The sequence below is a fragment of the Pinus tabuliformis genome, chromosome 7 (genome assembly GCF_031772625.1).
Source record: "Pinus tabuliformis cultivar Carrire ecotype Pingquan chromosome 7, CPIR1, whole genome shotgun sequence".
NCBI lineage: Eukaryota > Viridiplantae > Streptophyta > Pinopsida > Pinales > Pinaceae > Pinus > Pinus tabuliformis.
The window spans coordinates 1,294,926,725-1,294,950,815 of NC_142293.1; the positions used below are offsets into that span (position 1 = coordinate 1,294,926,725).

Genomic DNA, 24,091 nt, shown 5'->3' on the forward strand with positions numbered 1-24,091 from the left:
CTTCACAAAGTACCTGTAAGATCATAGTAGCATAGCACTATACAAAGACATGGATCTATAATCGTAAACAATCTAGGATCAGATGTAAATTGACCATACAAATGCAGCAAATATCAATGACACAAGAGCATGGAGGAAAACTTGAATAGCGTTTATTGATAAACAAGAAAGAGCCAAGAGGAGTTACAACTAGTTGTTCTGACCCAACATCAACCTCTCAGCAAGGAAGCCCTCTTCACCTCATACAAAGCTTAGATCACCCAACAATCTGATGTTTGTCTCAAGAAACCAACAGAAATTCCTTACAATATGCAAAATTCCATCCTCTGGATCTCTGGGATGAGGGATCCATATATAGATATCTGTAATGGAGATGAGTCAGCTTATGATTTGATTAGTGTTTTCCCTCTGATAGTTCTTGCTTCCACTTGGAGATTGATGATCTCTTACTCATCCTTGGTCGAATTCAGAGAGGCAAGTGTCACAGGAGAAGTTTTTGGAAACTTCCATTGCCTCTCCACCTCGCGGAATGACACTGCCATTTGTCATTTCTCACCCATCGCACCCCATAGAAGGGCTTTTTGAAATGAAATGCACCCACACAGTGTATCTAGGTGAGATGCAACGCACCTGGCCAGTGGAGCAGCTGAAATGATCTTGTTTTGACTAATTCTGAGCAGTTTTTCATGGAGAACTTCTGGGAGAAGCTGTAATCTGTTGACCTTGTTCCTTTAGGGGTTAGAAAAACACTTTTAGGGACTTAGGAGCCCTTGGTTTATTGACATTTCATGCTTGGGGTTGTAGGGCCCAAAAATGTCTATAACAATGGGGGAAGAGAGAGGGAGGTAGGAGAGAAAGGGGGAGAGAGAGGAAGAATGAGAGACAAGACTTGAGAGAGAGGATGAGAGTGATAGGGAAAGAGAGAGGATTCGAGGGAAAAGAGAGAGAGAGATAGAGAGAGAGTGATGGGGGGAGAGAGAGGGAGGTAGGATAGAAAGGGAGAGAGAGGAAGTATGAGAGAGAAGACTTGATAGAGACGTGGAGAGACAGAGGGAGAGACGGAGGGAGAGAGGGGGAGAGATGGAGGGATAGGGAGATGGATTTGGAGGGGGGGAGAGGGAGGAAAGAAGAAATACATAGAGATTGAGAAGTGAAGAGAGAGAGGGAGTGACAAGGGAGAGATGGGGAGAGAGTGTGTATGTTTGGGAGTGGGATAAAGAGACAAAGGAGGAGAGATGGAGAGAATTGGGGAGAGAAAGAGTGAGGAGAGAGGGATAGATATAGTAATAGAGTTGGAGAGAGAGAGAGAGAGAGAGAGAGAGAGAGAGAGAGAGAGAGAGAGGAAGGAAGACAGAGAGGATGTGAGATAGTGGAGAGAGGGAGGGAAAGAGATATGGAGTTGGAGGGAGAGAGAGAGGGAGGTAAGAAGAAATAAATAGCGAGAGAAAGGTTGAGAGAGAGAGGGGCAGTGATAAAGGATATAGAGAGAGGGATAGAGGACAACAGGAGGGAAGAGATATAGAAGTGCGAGAGGGAGAGAAGGGGAAGAGAGAGAGAGGGGGAGAGGAGGAGGGAGGGATATATAGGTATATTGGAGAAAGAGAGTGTTTCTTTTGGTGTGATATATAGAGACAAAGGGAGATAGAGATATAGATGGAAAGTTAAGAGAGAGAAGGAGAGATGGAGAGACGGAGGAAGAGATAGAGAGATTGATATATATGGAGTGAGAGAGCATGTGTGTTTGGGGGGTTGACATAGAGAGACAAAGAAGGAGAGACGAAGGGAGATATAGATATATATGAAGAGGGGAGAGAGGGAAGAATATTTCTTGCACTCAATGCATTGATTTCAGTGTAGATGGTGATTTCTAATCCTATTTTCTTGTTTGCACTGGATGCATTGATTTTAGTGTAGATGTTGATATCTAATTATATTTGATTTCTTGCACTAGATGCATTGATTTCAATGTATATTACTTATAATCCTATTTAATTGTTTGAACTAAATGCAACATTGACTTCAATGTAGATGGTGATTTATAATCCTATTTGATTTCTTGCACTAAATGCATTTGTTTCAAATGTAGATGTTGATTTCTAATAATATTAGATTGTTTCCACTCGATGCATTGATTTAAATGTATATGTTTTATAATCCTATTTGATTTCTTGCACTAAATGCATTGATTTCAATGTAGATGGTGATTTATAATCCCATTTGATTGCTTGCACTAGATGCATTGATTTGAGTGTAGACGATGATTTCTAATCCTATTTGATTTCTTTTACTAGATGCATTGATTTCACTGTAGATGGTGATTTCTAATCCTATTTGATTGATTGCACTAGATGCATTGATTTCAGCGTAGATGTTGGTTTATAATCTTATATTCTTACTTGCACTAGATGAATTGATTTGAGTGTAAATGTTGTTTTCTAATCTTATTTGATTGCTTGGATTAGATGGATTGATTTTAGTGTAGATGTTGATTTCTGATTTGATGTAATTGGATGTGTGATGGTACATTACTTTTAAAGTGATTGGATTAACATTGTGCATTGATTTCAGTGTAAGCACAAAAAATTATTGACAATGTACATTGATTTTTTTGTTGTAGTAATTCAACCTATTAATATTGGAGAGAAAGAGAGACAATGTATGATGTTTAGTGCAATAGCTAGAGCTAAAAATTTAAATGGTTTATGATTTAACCTTTCATTTTCATATAATCAATATGAAAATATGAAAATCGATATGAAAAGGTGACAAAAATAACTAGGGTGATAATAAGAATAGTAGAAGAAAATAGTTTGAGATTAATCACAATGAAGAATATTTATATTCTTATCATTCATATTTTCTATCATTCAACACTTTTACATTGTCACTTTACATTGAAAATTTATATTTCATCTTTTTCCATCATTTAGGTTATTAATAATATTTATCATCTCAACAAACTGAGGTAACTAAGAAAATTTAAGATTAAAATGACTAGATTAATCTGAGACACATTTAGCATATTTAAAATGATTATATTAATATTAGATGAATTTACATATTATTGATAAGATTAATCATATGTTTGTTAGATTTTACGTAAATAAAGTAGTGTAATAAATTAATTTAAATGAAAAGTTGTAACTGATGAAGGTATTTATGGAATTTACAAATGTTATCTCATTGGTGGAGATGGGGGAATAAGTAAATATTTGTAGCTATTATAATTGTAAATTAAGAAGAGTAATGATTTGAAAACTCTTTTTTTTTAATTATGTCTTCTATATTATAAAATTAAATCTTATATAATGTATAGTTTTATCAAAGTTGACTAATGGTATTTAACTAGAAGATCAATTGCTAATAGAAAACGTTTGAGTCTTGTAAGTATCTTTTCCAAATAATAATTTAAAATTTTTTATAATTTAATTCAAATGCTAAGACTATACATTTATAGACAAAGCAGTTACCAGTAGAAATCTCTTTCTAGTATATTGCTACATATTTTGTACATCCATTACTACATCACAAGATCTTCCCATCAAGGTAGGTTTTAGGGAAATCCTTTGAGAACAAAAATATTGAAAAATAGAGGTGCTCTAAACACATAAACATGTAAACGTAAACATAAACACCTAAACAAATTAGGTAGGTTTTAGGGAAATCCTTTGAGAACCAAAATATTGAAAAATAGAGGTGCTCTACAGCCCACTATGGGGGTATATCTCACGCAAAAACGTAAACATAAACACATAAACATGTAAACGTAAACATAAACACCTAAACACATTAGGTGAAGTCTATGGGCCAAATAATTATTAATACCATGGTCCAAATACCATATTTATAAAAGAGGTATGGTAAATAAATAAATATAAATGAATTTTAAAGAGGTATGGTAATTAAATAAAAATATATCATATAGAATTAGAAATACACACACACACACACACACACACACATATATACACACACACACTAAGCCTTTGGGCCAAATAGGATGGTAAATAAATAAAACCTCTTTTTATGTTTCCTCCATAAGCCTCTTTATACTTACTAACACTCAAAAAACAAGTTTACTTAGGTGAAGCCTATGGGACAAAGACCATGGGCCAAATTATTATTAATACCATGCAAAAAAAACATCATTAACCCTAATATTAATATTATTATTATTATCAAAATCTAATATTCATATTAATATATTATAATATTAATATTATTAAGTTTAATAAATTTGGATTAATAAAATATTAAATTTGCTATATTATAATATATATTAATATATCTTATATATATTAACTCTAGAAAGATATGGGAGGGAAGAACAAAGACATAGAGTGATAGAGGTGGAGACACAGGGGGAGTAACAATGGAGAGATGGAGATAAACTGAATGAGATGGGAGAGGAGGAATGAAGAGAGAGAGGGGGAGATGAGTGAGAGAGGTAGAGAAGGGTAAGATAAGGAGAGGGAGACACAAAGATGGAGGGGGGAGAGAGAGGAGAGAGGGAGTGAAATAGTGAGAGGATTGGAGGGAAGAAAGAGAGAGAGAGAGATAGAGAGATGGGGGAAGACAGAGGAAGGTAGGAGTGAAAGGGAGAGAGAGGACTTGTGAGCGAGGAGGAGAGAGGGAGGGGTAGAGAGATGGAGTTGGAGGGGGAGAGAGGGAGGGAATAAGAAAGACATAGAGAGTGAGAAGTGGAGAGAGAGAGGGAGTGACAAGGGGGAGATGGATAGAGAGACTATGTATGTTTAGAGGTGAGATAAAGAGATAAAGAATGAGAGATAGAGAGAAGGGGTGAGATAAAGAGACAAAGAAGGAGAGATAGAGAGAAGCGGGGAGAGAAGGAGAGGGGGAGGGATATCGTAACATAGTTGGAGAGAGAGAGAGAGAGATAGAGAGAGATGGGGGAAGAGAGAGGATTGGAGGGAAAAGAGAGAGAGAGAAAGAGATAGTGATGGGGGAAGAGAGAGGGAGGTAGGAGAGAAAGGGCGAGTGAGGAAGAATGAGTGACAAGACTTGAGAGAGAGGATGAGAGTGATGGGGGAAGAGAGAGGATTGGAGGGAAAAGAAAGAGAGAGAGAGAGAGATGGCGGAAGAGAGATGAAGGTAGGATAGAAAGGGAGAGAGAGGAAGTACGAGAGAATGGAATTGAGAGAGACGAGGAGAGAGGTAGGGGGAGAGGAGGGGAGATGGAGGTAGGATAGAAAGGGAGAGAGAGGAAGTACAAGAGAGAGGACTTGAGAGAGACGAGGAGAGAGGGAGGGAGAGAGGAGGATAGATGTAGGGATAGGGAGATGGAGTTGGAGGGGGGGGGAGGGAGGGAAGAATAAATACATAGAGAGTGAGAGGTGAAGAGAGAGAGGGAGAGACAGAGAGAGAGTGTGTATGTTTAGGGGTGAGATAAAGAAACAAAGGAGGAGAGATGGAGAGAATGGGGGAGAGAAAGAGAGAGAGGAGAGAGGGAGTGATATAGTAATATAGTTGTAGGGTGAAGAGAGAGAGAGAGAGAGAGAGAGAGAGAGAGAGAGAGAGAGAGAGAGGGAGGGAGAGGGAGAGAGAGGAAGGAAGACAGAGAGGATGCGAGAGAGTGGAGAGAGGGAGGGAAAGAGATATGAAGTTGGACGGTGAGTGAGAGGGAGGTAAGACTAAAGAAACAGAGAGATAAAGGTGGAGAGAGAGAGAGGAGTGATAAGGAAGATAGAGAGAGAGGGACAAAGAACAATAGGAAGGAAGAGATATAGAAGTGCAAAGAGGGATAAAAGGGGAAGAGAGAGAGAGAGAGAGAGAGAGAGAGAGAGAGAGAGAGAGAGAGAGAGAGAGAGAGGAGGAGGGAGGGCTAGATAGATATATTGTAGAAAGAGAGTGTATGTTTTGGGGGTGATATAGAAAGAAAAAGGGGGATAGAGATATATATGGAGAGTTAAGAGAGAGAAGAAGATAGAGATGGAGAGAGGGAGGAAGGGATAGAGAGATTGATCTATATGGAGTGAGAGAGCATGTGTGTTTGGGGGGTTGAGATAGAGAGAGAAAGAAGGAGATATGGAGGGATATATAGATATATATGAAGGGGGAAGAGAGGGAAGAATATTTCTTGCACTCAATGCACTGATTTAACTCTAGATAGTGTTTTCTAATCCTATTTTCTTGTTTGCATTAGATGCATTGATTTTAGTGTAGATGTTGATTTCTAATGATATTTGATTGCTTGCACTAGATGCATTGATTTAAATGTAGATGATTTCTAATCATGTTTAATTGTTTGCACTAAATACACCATTGATTTTAGTGTAGATGGTGATTTCTAATCCTATTTGATTGCTTGCACTAGATGCATTTATTTCAATGTAGATGTTGATTTCTAACAATATATGGTTTCTTTCACTCGATGAACTGATTTCAATGTAGATGATTTCTAATACTATTCGATTTCTTGCATTAAATGCACTGATTTCAGTGCGGATGGTGATTTCTAATCCTATTTTATTACTTGCACTATATGCATTGATTTTAGTGTAGACAGTGATTTCTAATCCTATTTGATTGCTTGCACTAGATGCATTGATTTCAGTTTAGATAGTGATTTCTAATCCTATTTGATTACTTGCACTAGATGCATTTATTTCCGTGTAGATGTTGGTTTATAATATTATTTGCTTAATTGCACTAGATGCATTGATTTGAGTGTAAATGTTGTTTTCTAATCTTATTTGATCACTTGCATTAGATGCATTTATTTTAATGTAGATGTTGATTTCTGATTTGATGCAATATGTGTATGATGGTACATTAATTTTAAAGTGATTGGATTAACATTTTGCATTGATTTTAGTGTAAGCACAAAAAATTATTGACAATGTACATTGATTTTTGTGTTATAGTAATTCAACCTATTAATATTGGAGAGGAAGTGAGACAAGGTATGATGTTTACTACAATAGATGGAGCTAAAGATTTAAATGGTTTATGATTTAACCTTTACTTTTCATATAATCTATTTGAAAATACAACAAAAGTAACGAGGGTGACAATAAGAATAGTATAAGAAAATAGTTTGAGCTTAATCACAATGAAGACTATTTATAATTGATTATATTCTTATTATTCACATTTTATATCATTCAACACTAATACATTGTCACTATACATTCAAAGATTTTATTTCATCTTTTTTCATCATTAAAGTTACTAACAATATTTATCATCTCAACAAATTGAGGTAACTACGAAAATTTAAAATTAAAATGACCAGATTAATCTCAGACATATTTACAATATTTAAAATGATTATATTAATATTAGATGAAGTTACATATTATTGATAAAATTAATCATATGTTCGTTAGATTTTCTTTGGACGCACACGATTGAAACCGACCTAGATCCATCTTAGCTTCAGATCTATCAAGCTCTGAGAGGGATCAAATCTCTCGAGGTGCAAACCTTTCCTGAAGTTTTTCACTCAAAAAAGAGGTTTTCACCACGAGAGATTTGATCCCTCTTGACGCTTGATAGATTCAGAGTTAAGATGGATATAGGTTGTTCTTTAATGATGTGGAGAATTCGATTCTCTTCAGGCAGAAAGAAAAAATGGTCAGATAGCATACAATTAAACGTAAATAAAGTAGTGTAATAAATTAAGTGAAATGAAAATTTTTCACTAATGAGGGTATTTATGGTATTTACAATAGTTATCCCATTGGCGGAGATGGTGGAAATAAGTAAATATTTGTAGCTTGTTATAATTGTAAATTAAGAAGAGTAATGATTTGAAAACTATTTTTTTTAATAATGTTTCATATATTATAAAATTAAATATTATATAATGTATACTTTTATCAAAGTTGAATTAATGGTATTTAACATGAAAATCTATTTCTAATAGAAAATTTGGAGTCTTGTATCTATCTTTTCCAAATAATAATTTAAATTATTTTATAAATTAATTCAAATGCTAAGACTATATATTTATAGACAAAGAAGTTACCATTATAAATCTCTTGTCTAATGTATTGCTACATATTTTCTACATCCATTACTACATCACAAGATCTTGCCATCAAGGTAGGTTTTAGGGAAATCCTCTCAAAACCAAAATATTTGAAAAATCAAAATAGCCCAATCACAGAGTTGTGTATTTTTCCATTCCTCCACATTTCAGCTTTGTTGGAAGTTTAATACATTGTTGTAGAAAGAAAACATAAATGTAAACAAAACAGAAAATTCCATAGAGACTCCTATGACTATACCAAAGAAAACATGCTTATATATGAAGTAATCCTTCGTGAATTTATTTAGTGGTTTTGGCTCCTTGCCCAATACATCTACTAGGGTTGTAACCTCACCATACTATGAGGTGATGATGCAATACAAAATCTAGGAAATTGGGAATATCCAATAGTACCAAATCCACGATTTGGGCATTTTTTTGCATATTCATTCAAAACCCATTAGGAGAAGATGATTATGTAATTAAATTAGTCATAACCAACTTATCTTGGCTATATTAAATAGGAGAAATATTCTTACATAGAAGTTTGGGAATGAATAATATGAAAATGAGATTGAAAAGAGAATAGAACACTACTGCTACTATTGAAGTCATTTATAATGGAGACTTACATTAACCAGAAATGAAAAGTAGTTAAGGATGAAGAACCAACCAAACTTCTTAGTTGTACATTTGGATTGAACCATACTTTAAGCAATAAGAGTGTACATAACTATCTATAAGATGATGTATGGAATCTCAATCACCACCTATTAAAATAGTTACCAAATATTACATATGTAAATAGGAAGTTATTCCAATTTTTGGTAAATAAAGAGTTTGAATGTATAGCATAACATGAAAAGGTGATACAACACCAACCTTAGCGATAGAATAAGATAGTGAAATGTACATTCATGCAACCCTTTCTCTCTAGAACACGGTTCTCTCAACAGTAAGGATAGGATGTATAGTTGAACAATTGTTGGCTCCTAAAATTATAACTACTCTAAACAAAGCCCTAACAGTGATAAAGAGATCCTTGATATGTAGTAACATATTTCTTAGTATTAGAGAAGAGTGTATATCATACATATGATACAAAATGAGAGCATCAAACTTTTTGTTGAATTTTCTATCCAAACAACATAATGTTTTGGAAAGCAATCTCTCTTACCAAGTTAAATTTCAAGTATATACTATTTTGTGCTAACCTTCTACAAGATCCTTCTAAAAAGCAAAGCAAAAACAAGTGTGACGAATCATCTAACAACATTATAATCAAGACTCCACAAGTAATTCCACCATTTCTTCCATAAATGGGATGTGAACTATCTGAAGAACGAATCCAAGTATTGGGTGGAAAAGTATATATCCCTTACTCTCAAAGATGGAGCATTGAGTTCTTTAACCAAGGCTTTATTCCACCTTTATTTCCAAGGAAAATGATGAAATGTTAGACTGTGAGTTTCCAGTGGATATCTTTGTATTTTGTAAACTTGTTGTGCTAGCTATTATAAGTGGAAGGATTCTATTGCCAAAGGTTTGATAACTTTAATGCTTACATATGGAGGGAATATTTTTTGTAATTCGTTTAAAAGTATATCACCAAATGATGTTCAATGGAAATAGAGATAACTTCCAACATCCATGTAGTTGGGTTGTATTTTCCTTTGATCTTTGGTATTCTTGGAATAGCCTACAGTTTGTGATGGTTAAAGTAAGAAAATTAACTCACATTTAGACACCAAATTAACAATGCTCTATTCAAATCATTCATTTTCTAACTACAAGACTCTGCTAAGTGATTACCTCAAACTATTCAAGAATCTTATGAGAATTCTAGCCCAACATCCTAAAATAAGTGACTTACTCCTCTTTTCATCGAGAATAGTTGAACCGAAATTTATGGTAAGTTAGAAATCAACACCACTCATAAATAAACAATATAAGTTAACATATCATATATACATTAGTTTAACTCATCAATACATTCAAAGATGTTAATGTTGGGATGATGATACATACAATTGTACTCTTAGTGTCTATTATATTACAAATAGTTTGCATAAAATTTGTAGTTACTCTGGCATCCAAAAGAGAAGTGGGATCACCCATGAAAATTATAGGAGTTCTAGCAAGCTCAACACCTATTTTCAGCTTTTTCCTGTAATGCTATATGGGCATACTAGTACATCTCTCAAATTATCTAATTCCACAGGTTCCATGACCTCATCAACAAAATCTTACAAATTGGAATCTTTTGCAAGTGAGTAACATCAAAATTTTGCACTGTGTCTATAAAAAACTTGATTAGTTTTGGAGACTTACAACTTTGGTTCTTTGTCAACATGCTTCATCAAAATTTTGCACTATTTCTAATAAAGGAACTTGATTAGTTTTAGAGACTTACAACTTTGGTTCTTTGTCAATGTCCTTCAACAGGTAGAGAAATGATGAATATAAAATGATTCATGGATAATAACTTTGGAGAATATATGTCATTTTGCTCACAAAAACTAGAACTGCAAGAAAAGGTTTCTCAGACATTATGAGAAAGGATAAGTTGTATGGATATGAATCCATATGACAGTTGTGTAGAACCCAACAAAAAGAATGGCAAGGAATGATTGCGTAGTAACGATAGTGGTGGAATTTTCACAAATTTTGGTGGAAATAATTGCAGTGACGTAGAACGATTGAGTGAATGATCATTTCATTATATTCCAATGTGAAGATTGTAATCAGATATTCAAAATATGAACCAGTCAAATACTCAAAAACTTGTTTTTTAATAAGATTGAAAATGTTTTTTAAAATTAAACATTAATCAAAGCTCAACTAGTCATAGTCAAAAATAAAAAAATAGTGCCACAGTAATAAGCATCATGATAGAATTACTCAACCAGTCATAGTCATAAATAAAAAAATAGTGCCACAGTAATAAGCATCATGATAGAATTACTCAACCAGTGATAGTCATAAATAAAAAAATAGTGCCACAGTAATAAGCATCATGAGAGAGTTACTCAACTAGACATTGTCAAAAATAAAAAATTAGTGGCAAAGTAATAAGCATCATGATAGATTTTGTTACAAATCATGACTTAACAATGCCAAATACCCCAAACACTGTAATTCATTTTATTACACTTCTTCATATGACTATTTTTTTTAATTAATGAATTTAAATAAATAGGAAAAAACAACATAACTAATTTAAAATAAATGTCAACCTTTTATTTGTATATACTACTAAAAATATTCTAGAATATGCTATAAACCTTAAATCCGTACTATGCACTTAATAATTATTGATATAAATTAAAATTAAGTAAGTCCAATACCAAAATAGACATTCCGGTAAAATTACTCTCATTTATAAATGTAAAGGAAAAGAATAATATCAATGTAAATAAATCTAAGTTAATAATATGCATTGATAATATCATTAAGGTTTTTTTACGAGATGTATTAAATTATCATTATTTATAAGCATATAGTAGAAGAATAATGTTAATGTAAAATTTGACAATATAAAATTTGACATTTTTCTAGAGAAAGTTTCAAGGATGAAAATTTATTTTAAAGTTTATAAATTTTGGCCAATCTCACTAGTATCTAGTAAGAAAACTATAAACTGTTTGTTACTATAAAATGTTTGCTGATATATTTATAGAAATATCCAAATTTCTAATTATTTTATAGTTAGAATCCATATCATTTTGGCAATTTGTAGGGTACAATTGGCAAATTTTCTTTTGGAAAAATCATGGCAAATTAATCCACTTGGAAAAATCATGGAAAATTAACCCACTTGGAAAATTAGAAGAATGTTCATATTAGTATACACAAATGAATGGTTGAGATTTATTTTCAAAGTAGTTATGCTCTTCTTACCCTTTTAATTTAGTTGATTAATTTAAAAAGCTTCATATAAACTAATATTATATTGGTCCATGATGTTGTAACAAAGCCAAGTCAAAGATTAAGACTTTCCATGGTAAAGTGAGGCTAAATAAACATGGTTAAAAATCTTGTTCCATACTTTTATAAATATATATACGTTTAATTTATATATTATTCTTTTTATAATTATTATTAATTTAAATTTATTTATTTTTATTTGTATATATGTTTAATTTTTATATTAATTATTTTTATAATTATTATTAATTTATTTTCTTTAGCAATATAAGATGTATGTTGAAGTTTTTTTATACTTATTATGGATTGATGCCTATTGAAGTATTTGGAATAAAGAGGCTTCACAACTCAAACTTGTAATTTAATAATTCCAACAATTCCTTGATTGATTGAAAGATTATCCAATAATAGAACTATTCAATTTTATTGACAAAGCTTAAGGCAATTGCATGGAAACTCATCATGTAACTTGAATTACATGGAAGCTCATCATGTCACTTGTAAGAATTGAACATATGTGGAAAGGGTCCCAATCATTCTTCCCAACAAAATCCAATTTCTCAAAATGAGAACCTCTTTTTGAGTGCAAAACTTGAGGACAAGTTCGGACCTCAAGAGATTTTGATTGCTCCAGGTGCTTGGTAGATTGGAAGTTAAGATATATCTATACTAGTTCTAAAAAATAATACTATTTATATCACATATAAATTTCACTTCTCTATATATAATTTTTTTTTTTTAATTTTTAATTTTAGTATTACCGTAATAATACATATTATTACATATTAATGTGGGAAGTGAGATATTTTGTTTATATACTACATTTTACACAGTGAAATGTTTTTTTATTATTAATATATTTTAAAATACATGCTAATATTATTTAACTATGTATATTGAAAATTTTCATTTGTCTCCATTGAACTTTTTTATTATTAATAATAATGATTTAAATCCAAAACTTTTTTTTTATGGGTGCTTCACCACTAGGTGGCCGGCCAAACAAGCAGGGCCTAACCCCAAGGGTGTTCAAGGAGATTTGACCTCGCTACCTCCCAACTCGAGAGGTACTTAGCAACCGGTTTGAGCTTCCAAAACATTAATTTTATTTCAAAGTTCAAATGATTTAGATATCTCCCTTTTATTCAGAATGTGATTGAACCTTTTTATTTTGAATTACTCTTTTTACATTGAATTATTTCTTTTCTTTGTATATTGAAATATTTTATTACAATGATATTATACACTTTCTATAAATATGAAATTAATATTAATATAAATTGAATGACATTGATATTTAAATAATTTATATAAAAATTTTACTGAAATAATTTTAAAAAATTATAAGAATGGTAACTTTTTAATATTGAAAAGAAAAAATATAAGATTTTTATTTTTATATGAATATGTTATAAAATTATATTTCTTGGAAATATTTATTTTGTTTGAGAATAAGAACTACTTGTAATATCAATTGGCTTAGTAAACACAGTAAACTAACAAAACATATATGTCCATTATTAATTTGTATTATAGTAATCTTCATATTATTATTTATAAAACATTTTATGTTTACTTTAAAAACGTGACCACATAAATCACACTTCGGCCTTATAATTGAACAATTATATAATAAGGACATTTTCACTTAAGTAAACGTTACATGATGAAATGTGATTATATAATATTAAAAATTACTAATCAAATAATTAACGTGAAACTTTTCTTATATATAAACAATATTTTTGATATATATTTTTTCCAACCTATAAAAAATAATAATAATTAAAATATGTTAAATTAATTATCTACATTGCGTTGCGTTATTTTATTTTGTTTAAATTATTTATAAAAATGAGTTAAAGTATCTTTATGAAGATTAATTAATATTGGTGTCAGTTTCCATACATGGAAATCTTAATTTGATTGTCCTCAAATTTTCTTTTGAAGAGGTCGCGGATTGCTGGTTATAACAATCCCAGTCAGCAATCATAAGTAAAGTACCAAAATCAGCACGTTAACGTAATCAAGTAACGCAATTACCATAAACTAAATTAGAACAACATGTGGACGAAACCATCGCTTGCGAAATTAGAATACCATAAACTAAATTATCACTCTCAAACTGGGTACCTGTTTATATGCTGTTTCCATATAAAGAATTGAGCAAAGTTACATTCAGTCATACGTGGCTTAACGGTGATATCTGGTTTAAAGGTAAGTTTAGTTAGGTGATAAGTAAAATTAATAAATTGTTGTTTAAATCTCATTTGAGTATATTAAGTATATTATTTGTTATGATTTCGGTTTAGGAAATATACTCTTCATTTCAAAAAAGAAAAAAGAAAATTGGATTAGTAAAACAAAAAAATGGATTCTGGACTTCCTTTAGATTTATCCAAAAAAAAATTAGTGATTCACCATAATTAAAAAAAAATGAAAAAATTACCGATAGCTAGTTATATTATTAACCTTCCAAATTCTATGCTAACAATCTCAAACACCAAATAAGGTAAAGTACCATGATTATAATGTAATTACCATAAGGTAAAGTAGAGTAACATGTAGCGAAAGCATTGCTAGTGAAAGTAGAATATCACTAAATTAGGATAACATGCAACGAAAATAATATCACTAGGGAAACTAAATAGGTTGTAGCGTACTAGCGAAAAAAGGAAACCCGCTCCATAAGAAGCCGCACGGTACCTCGCCCCTTCTTAGACTTCATCGCTGGACTATAGTGGAAAGCCGACCCTCAATCCTGGATATGCACACAGCGGAACTTGCCTTGGCATCATCAGCCCACACGATTCCGTCATATCCAGCAGCGATGGATCACCTTCAACTGTCCAGTCAAAAATGTGCATCAGCTGAGCCAATGCGAGTTCAATTGTGGGAATAGCCATGGGGGTCCCTGGGCATCCTCTCCTTCCTGCCCCAAACGGTATCATACGGAAGTCTGATTGATCTGCTAAATTCACATGTTCCTCCTCCATGAATCTCTCCGGCTTGAATTCAGAAGCATCTGGCCCCCACACATTGGGATCCCTTCCTATAGCCCACACATTCACCATTACCATTGTTTTCTTAGGGATATGGTATCCTCCTACTGTCACAGCCTCTACAGATTCATGAGGAATGCCCAACGGCCCCGCTGGGTATAGTCTTAGCGTCTCTTTCACTACGCAGTGGAGGTATTTCATCCTTACTACATCGGATTCAATCACTTGGCGATGTTTGCCCACTATACATTCGATTTCTTCCTGCAAACTCTTCATGGCATGTGGATGTCTGAGCAGCTCACTCATTGCCCATTCTAACGTAGTTGACAACGTGTCCACAGCAGCTACCAACATGTCCTGCACAGATACGAATTCAATTAATGCAAGAAATTGATTAATTTAACTTAAAGAATGATGATAAAAAATGATAATAGAATGGCCGAGGGCGGAGGCGGAGAGACACACAAGAACAAGAGCCTTCATAGTTTCCCGTGTGATTTTGGAGTCGGCCTCAGCTTTCTCGAGCAGCACATCCACGAAATCTTTGACGTGAGGCTCTTCGTCTTTCTGGTGACTCGCGGCCATGCGATGGCCAACATGGTCATCTATTATTTTCTCCGCAAATTCATCGAATGCTTTATGGATTTTGTTCATGCGTCCCTTGATTCCTTGCAAATCAAGCCAATCCAAATAAGGAATAAAGTCTCCGATGTTTAAAGCTCCCATCGCAGTCATCAGGTCTACTAATAAATCCTTCAAACTCTTGAAATCACCACCCAAACTATAGCTAGGAAATTTCCTCCCCGCCAGTATCCGCCAAACTATATTGCAAGTGAGAGTAAAGAGGCCCTTGCTAATATTGACACCAATTTTTCCGCTCTCACTCTCCTCCCATATTGAACGGATCATCGCAGATACTTCTTCCTCTCGCACGTGCTTGAAGGACTCAATTCTTTTGGCATTCAGCAATTCTGTTACGCATATTTTTCTCTTTTCCCTCCAGTGATCTCCATACGGGGCGAAGGCCACATCTTTGGAGTTGAAAAACATTAATCTCCAAGCGGCCCTTGGAGGTCGGCTAGCAAAAATCAAGTCATGAGTTTTGAGAAACTCTTTGGCTATCTCAGAAGAAGAGACAACGACGGTAGGGACAGAGCCTAAGCGCAGAAAGAAAATGGGACCATATTTGTCAGCAAGGCCTTTAAGAGCACGGTGAGCAGGCGGTATCAGTTGGAAGAGATTTCCGACGATTGGCCATGGAAAGGGTCCTCGAGGCAATCGAGCCCTAACCCTTCTCTTATGCAATAAGAACATGAAAAATAAACAGGAAAACAAACCAACAATAGCTGCTGTATTAGCACCTTCAGAGCCTTTCGCAGGCAGTGAGAGGAACACAGATAGAGGCAACATATGGAATTCCATACCGAACACACCTATGTAAGTGATACGATGATTGCAATGAAGAAGCGTATGGTATTTAAAGCCACCCTATGGTGTATCAAAGCTCAGATAATCCCGAGATAATCCCGTTAATATGCGGGAAGGTAAATGGTAAGTGAAATAATCTTACTGCAAATAGTACTAAATTTCAGATAATTCAAACCCTGGCACAGATCTAATCTGGGACCAGGAGGTAATAATAAATTATTTTTAATATTGAAGTGTTTTGTAATCTAGTATAATTTAAATGGTAAAAGTGAAGTGGTTTATTAAGTTGTGTAGTGTATAGGGTTTGAAATACCCCGGAGCACCGACTCAGTGAGCTTTTGCGTGCTGTACCATCGCCATGGCCCCACGGGTCCCGAACTCGACCTTCCTCTTCCCCTGAGCTAAAGGTGTTTCAAAAGCTTGTAGCGGCAGGCAATAAACTTCCAAGGAATGAAAACCAGCAAAAGTTTGTCAAAAGATTGGAAACCATCCCCAGAGTTGCCTTGCCCACTAAAGAACCCTATAGATCAGCTCTGAACCTTGCAGAGGGAGGGCTTATTGGGCAGTTCACCATGCTATGGCCCTCGCCTAAAGTTGTTGATGCGTGGGTGCAATGGAACTCGCAACCTCTTGTTAAAGAAGGAATCAAAAGCCATTTAGTCGGAAAAGGCTTCTTTGTGTTCGTATTTGAATGGATAGAGGACAGGAATCTCATATTTAGAAGTGGCCAATATTTCATGGGCCCTCACGGTTTGTACCTAAACCAATGGACCCCAGAGTTCGAACCAATGGACCCCGGATTTCGATCCATCTAAGGATGTTCCCTTGGCTATCCTCCTTTAGGTATGCCTACCACATTTACCTCTACACTGCTAGAACCCCAAATCCCTAGAAACCATAGGCAGTAAGCTTAGCAAATACATAGATCATGCAGAAAGGAGGGATCACTGCTCCTGCGCGAGAATTTGTGTAGAAGTCGACCTAGAGGAAGGCCTCCTTGAAGCTATAAAGCTCACGGTGGTTGATTGGTCTCACATTCAAGTGTTAGATTACGAGCAATTCCTGTTTAAATGCCGGCATTGCCATGGCTACGGGCACTTTGCCAAGCACTATAAAAAGAAAATAGAGGAGGAGGCCGAGAACTCGAAAAGAGAACAATGAACTCGAGTTCATAAATCAGCATTAGCTAAGGAGAACAGCTAAACCAAAGGGAAAGGAGTGCCCACGGGGAGCGGTGCTCCACCCATGGTACAAGGGGAGGGGAGCACGGTCCCTCCAAAAGCAGACATATCCAACAATCCCTTTGAAATACCCATTACATCAAAAGAACTCCTAGCTCCAACAGATGAAGTAGTTGAACAACAACCCAATACTATGGATGAAGATAAAAGATAAGAGGAAACAGGCCCTCTCCAAAATGGAACTCCAAGAGGTGTCTCTAGCCCTCCATCCTACGTAGAGATGACAAGGAAGAAGACTCCAAAGATTTTTAAATCCTCGGAAGATATGACATCCGAGAGGCCTTCGAAAAGAGTTGGGAGGAAATCTCACAGAGAGGCAAGGGAAGAAGAGGCAGAGAGACAAAAAAATGCAAGGAAGCTAGCCCACGATTGACATGTCCATTAGCGGAAATACTAGAACCAGGCCTCCCAGGGAGGGTCTGCTCTCCCCTCTGCTAGTAAATAATATAGTTAGTCTCTTGGAATTGCAGAGGCCTGGGGAATCCCTTAAGAGCTGAATTTATGAAGAACCTTTTGAGAACAGAATTTGTTGAGATCCTCATGCTCCAAAAGACTAAAATAGAAGGGGATGCCCTTCTTGATCTTAGCAAAGTAAAATTGAAAACAAAAGTTGGAAAAGCAGTAAGTGCAAAGGGTTCATGTGGTGGGCTTCCCACCCTCTGGGAGGAAGACAAATTTCATCTCGAGAGCTCCTTCCAAATGCACCACTGGATTTACATTGAACTCTGGAACCTTGCAAGTAAGATCACCTTCGCACTATTTTATCTTTACGTCTGTGTCCTCTATGCAGAAAAGAACGACTACTGGCAAACCCTGTTTGATTTTCTTAACGCTTACTCCCCAAAGAATATAACTCTAGCAGGAGACTACGATGTAATCTTCGAACGAAAGGAAAAAGGAGGAGGAATCAATAGCAGGGACCACCTTCTTCCATTCGTGGAAGACCTGGTTCGACAATGGGACTTACTGGATTTTAAGCCAAAAAAAGGGCTCTACACTTGGTCAAATGATAGAGCTGGGGCAGAGCATATATTAGCCTGTTTGGACAGATTTTTACTGCAGAGCACCTTCCTCTCCAAAAAGAAGATTATCTCCACTAAAATTCTACCAATGTTGACTTCTGATCATAAACCCATTCTTTTGTTGTTCGAAGAAGAGGAAAAACTAGGGCCCATCCCCTTCCGGTTCAACCCTATCTGGTCAGACAGGGAAGGGTTTATGGACACAGTCATGAAGGCCTGGTCCATCCCTATTCTTGGATCGCCCAACTATGTGTGGGAACAAAAGCTAAAGGCCATGAAAACAACCTTGAAAGAATGGATAAAAATCCCTCAAATTCCCCCACTAGGCTTACAAAGCAAAATATCGAGCAGCTGCTCGATTTGCAACTAGACATGGAGCTGCAAGATATTACCCATTCAGAATTTTAGAATGAGCAAGAATTCCAACACAGCACTCTTTGGTCATTAAGAGTGGAGGAAGAATCCTTGAGGCTCAAATATCGTAATCTATGGCTTATCTTTGGAGACAAAAATTCTGCCTTCTTCCACAAGCAACTTCGAACTCGTCTTTCTAGAAATCACATTGCTAAAATCATCTCCCCATATGGGGTTGTCCTCAAAGGCACAACTCTGGTAAAAGAGGCTGCAACCTCTCATTGCAACAGTTGTACAAAGAAGAAGGTGCAGACATTGATGAGGAATCAACAGACTTTCTCACTCACATTCCAAGAATGGTAAACGAGGAGGATAACTCAAGACTCCTGAAGCCCTTCTCTAAAGATGAAATCATCAATGTCATCTGGAAGATGGAACCAGACAAAGCTCCAGGACTCGTTGGGCTCTCCATTCATTTCTATAGAATTTGCTGGGACATCATCAAGGCTAATATGTTTCAAATGATCAAAGGATTCCTCCAAAAAGCCAAAGTGGGAGGAAGCACAAACTCCACTTTCACAACGCTTATCCCAAAAGAAGTGAACCCTATGGCTTTTGATCATTTTAGGCCAAATTTGCTATGCAATGCGTCCTATAAAATTCTCTCCAAGCTAGTTGCGAATAGAATAAAGCCGCTGGTGGAAAAAATCGTCTCTCCCAACCAAGGTAGGTTTGTTAAAGGCAGTCATATCCTGGACAATGTGATCCTAGTGTAGGAAATCATTCATTCCATCCACCAACGCCAAGAGCAAGGCATGCTCATTAAGCTGGACATGTCGAATGCCTTTGATCGAGTAAGGCATTCTTTCCTCCTCTAAATTCTTTCCTCTTTTGGATTCAGCTCTGATTTTATAAAATTGATTAAAGCATGTATAGGAGAGACTTGGATAGCCCCTTTAGTAAATGGCAGGCCTGCTAACTATTTCAAAGCCTTGAGGGGCATAAGGCAAGGTTTCCCACTGTCCCCCTTCTTGTACATTTTGATGGCAGATTCCCTAAGCCGAAAGATGACAGCAGAGAAGTTAAATGGGACACTACTAGGCATCAGGGCGACAAAAGGAACAAACCCAATCAACCACGCCTTGTTTGTCGATGACTCTCTGCTTTTGGAGGTGCCTCCATTAAAATTGCAAGGGATTTTAATGATGTTATTCAAAGCTTTTGCAGAGTTTCTGGAGCTCTAGTCAATAGGAGGAAAAGCATAGTGTATGGTTAGGCGGTAGATCAGCAAACTATTCTTTGAATTTCTCAAGCCCTGGGCTTCATGGGCTTCGCCTCTTGGGGAAAATCCAAGTACTTAGGCCTGCCTTTAACTCTAGGAACTAGCAAGGCCCCTCATTGGATGAAATTATCAGCAAAATCAAGGCAAAAATGACTACGTCAGGTGCCCAGTGGCTTACCACAATCAGGAAGCTTATCCTGGTAAAAGTTGTTGTCTCCTCCCTTACAATCTATTAGGCCTCATTTCTTTTAGTTACAAAAATGATCATCGAACAACCTTCTAATTTGATTTGAAATTTCCTGTGGCAAGGAGGAAAGGGGAATACAAAAAAAATCACTTAGTAAGCTAGGACATTGTGAAAAGGCCACTATCAGAAGGCGGACTTCAGGTAAGAGACCCCGGGTTGGCCAATCTGGCTTTGGGAGGAAAGATTCTCTCAAAAATCTTCTCAAATCATTGTCATCCTGTAAGTCAAGTTCTCATTAAAAAGTATTTGCATGGGCTCTCAATAAATAATATTGATGAAGGAGCCTCTTGCAAAGGAACCACTCCATGGAAGCTATGCAGCCGAGGCTGGGAGTTCTTTAAAGATCACCTCTACAGAATCCCTAGAAACGAAAAAAGAATAAGAATGTGGGAAGACAAGATCATGGGCCTCCAACCCCTCAATTCCGCCCCTGAAATTGTAGATTTGCGTGACTGGCTAACTCAACATGGCATCCACAAGCTGACTGATATTTCTTCTTGGGGCTCTCATGGGAATTGGATTGACTGAGCTTTCCATCACCTCCTAGATAGGCTGCATCCTCAACATCACCCCTTATTTGTTGTGATTCTGGTTCTTGTGCACCTCCATTCAAGGGACAAATGGGGTTGGGGGAAGACAAGTGCTTACACAGTATTGCAAGGCTTTGCAGCTCTCCAAGAACATCATTCATAGATCCAGGTAGAAATCCTAGGACTTCTCAAAGCATGCTAGCTTGCTCAGGGGAACGGAGAAAAAACCTCTAAATCTTCGGGGATTCAGAAATCCTAGTACAAATCTTAAACACAGGTGATCATATCAATAATCCAGTGGTCAACAAGACCCTTCGGACACTCAAGAAAGTGCTACAAAGCTTCACTACCAACTCATTCTACCACATCCTTCAAAATATTAACAAGGAAGCGACATAAGGGCAAACATGGGATGTCTCTTAGCCCAAGAAGATCTTTTAAAGAATGATGAAGCATCAGTATGGCACCCTATTCCATAAGATAGAATTTCGAGCTGTGCAAGAACAAGGAAATGGCAGCAATGATATCCTTGCTACGCCCTGTATCTGGCAAAGCAATTGTCTCCATGATTTCCAAATAACTGACACAAGCAACACAAAATCGATCTAATCACTTCTGATTACTGATGAATGCATTACCCTTGTCACGACTCTGTTTCACCATCACAATCAGGACCACATTTCGTGCCTATCCCATTCAACACGACCATTACACACCTACGCATTCAACATATAAGCAAAGTGATAAAACAACGGCTCAACAATTTTTTTCCTTGAAGGCAGAGGAAATCAGATCTAATGAGTTGAAGGATTTGATTCTAGGCACCTTTAGGTTTCAACTCTTCCTATCAGAGAGAAACTGAATTGGATCACAAGTTGTTTCCCCTCCTTTTTTGAGGTTTTTGTGTATCATCCAAGGTTCCCTATGTAACTACCCCAAAAACTAATGCTTAAGATTGTTTTTCATCGCATGGCCAATGGATTCATTCGGATTTTGTTGATGCACTATCGCCTAGAAGCAAACTGCCGAAGCACTATGTAATAGTGGTTGTTAAGGCGCCGACCCAACCTTTCATCACTAATAGTGGTTGTTAACGCTGCGGCCCAACCTTTCATCAATAAATAAAAATTAATCGCTCTTGTTAAAAAAAATTGTCATAATTTAACAGTTAATGAAGAATAAAAATAATTATCATTAGTTCCTACGAGTGAATTTTAACTTTATTTATAAAAAAATACCAAAAAAAAGATTTGTAATTGGCCCATAAAAAATGTACTTTCACTTCTAGATGATGCCTCCAAAATATTGGATCATTCATTTATTTCCTTATGTTTGAAAAAATTAGACTCTTAACTAATCAAAATAACTCTTAACAACTAGTTTGACAACTTTAAAATATATATATATATAGATCTTATTCCGTTAAAATAATATTGGAAAACAAATCAATTTCCATTATAATCATGACAAAAGATCCCATATCTAAAACAAGCTAGTACCATATAACTTGTTAACATGTTGCGGAAAAAATATATTCATTATTTTTATTTCAGCAGTCGAACTGTATACATTATTTTTAATTGCTACAAATATATTAAAATAAACCGTATACCCGTCGTATTAAAAAATATATCAAAAATGGCATCGAGTGTCAAGCTAGGTCTAAATTGAATGCGATAAATCATTTGAAAGTGAACGAAAGCCGAGATGTTTAAAACGTTTCAGCGTCTTAACATTAGAAATATACCATAACTGTAACATGTCCTTTAAAATTGAACGTGGCGATGGACCAATGGCCGAAAGGGAAAGATTTAATATGTGCTCGAGCAATTGACAATAATGTGATACCCTCCGTTCGTCTTCATCCCAGTTCAGTGGGCCATGAGGTATCTGTCATGATCCGTTCCATTTGGGAGGAGAGTGACAGCTGCTCAATTCGGGGTGAAAGTCAGCAAGGCAAGAAATTTTCTAACGATGATCTGGTGTATGAAGTGGCCGCATTATTCCAAGTGAATATGTCAAGAGAAATGCCTCTCTATGTGTTGCCTTGAATTGACTTTAGAAATTTGGTAACTAGATTTCGTGATTGTCCGCCAACTTCACTGTTGGCCAGCAGCATTTCTTTTCTTAATGCTGTGTTGTAGCAATGTTTGTGTTGGCTGGTTATGTTAAACGTTATGGCCATTCTGAGATTTGCTTTATTGTTGGGCAGCAGTTTTCTTCCTGTAATGTTCTTCAGGGTTGTCTTACACGCTATGGCGATGTATTTTACTTGATGGTTTAGTTACATGTTCGCCATTATGAGGTTTGCGTTATGTTTAAATGTTTTTAAACTCCTTTTCCTTTTCCGTACTGTGCAGCCTCAATGTTTAAATATTTTTAAACTCCTTTCCCGTACTGTGCAGCCTCAATGTTTCCATATGTAGTCAGGTTTGTAATCAAGGTATCACTATTGTATTTTCTTTTACCTTTTCATGTAAATTTTTTTGAAGATTTTTCGTATTCAATTAGACAAAAGATTATGTCGATTTTAATATTAGTTTTCATATATATTATTATTTTTATTTATTAATAATATATATAATAGGTAGTTTTAATATGTAATTTTATTAAAAATATTTGACATCAAAATTATTAATATAATTATCTATATTATAATTTATTATTATATAAAATAATAAAAATAATTTATAAAATATATTATTAATACAATGATAACCTGCAAAATAATTATTTAATTTGAAAATATTTCAAATAGATCAGTATTGGGTTGTGAGTTTATGGTTATGTTATTAAAAGGTAGAATAATTGAGTGGTCATTGAGTTTTAATTTGATTTTTAATTTTAATTAAATAATTTTTTTTATTATATTATAAAGGTTTTATTATTTTGAAGTATTAATGTTTTATATTTTGGGAAATTTTTTATCTCGATTCTAATTGGAGAAGTTAGCATAAACAATGTTAATGGAAATGCTATCATAATTTTCAATGCAGAGGTCATCATAATTTTTTTAAGTAATTTTTCAATTGTTTCCACTTTTAACTTCATTAATCAAATAAAAC

General features: G+C 35.2%; 1 protein-coding gene across 1 annotated transcript; it reads right to left on the reverse strand.

Moving 5' to 3' along the window:
* Nucleotides 1-14,428: 14,428 nt before the first annotated feature.
* Nucleotides 14,429-16,383, reverse strand: LOC149252245 (cytochrome P450 750A1-like). Its single transcript, XM_089459661.1, has 2 exons — nt 15,388-16,383; nt 14,429-15,279 (listed from the first exon to the last, which is right to left on the reverse strand). The coding sequence occupies exons 1-2, from the start codon at nt 16,342-16,344 to the stop codon at nt 14,656-14,658; spliced, it is 1,581 nt and encodes a 526-aa protein (XP_089315787.1). The 5' UTR covers nt 16,345-16,383; the 3' UTR covers nt 14,429-14,655.
* Nucleotides 16,384-24,091: the final 7,708 nt, after the last annotated feature.

Excerpts from the sequence above, each read along its gene's own strand:
- LOC149252245 (XM_089459661.1), bottom strand. The coding sequence starts at position 16,344 with ATGGAATTCCATATGTTGCCTCTATCTGTGTTCCTCTCACTGCCTGCG. Across the intron at positions 15,280-15,387 it reads CTATGAAGGCTCTTGTTCTT|GACATGTTGGTAGCTGCTGT; the intron begins GTGTGTCTCTCC and ends GTATCTGTGCAG.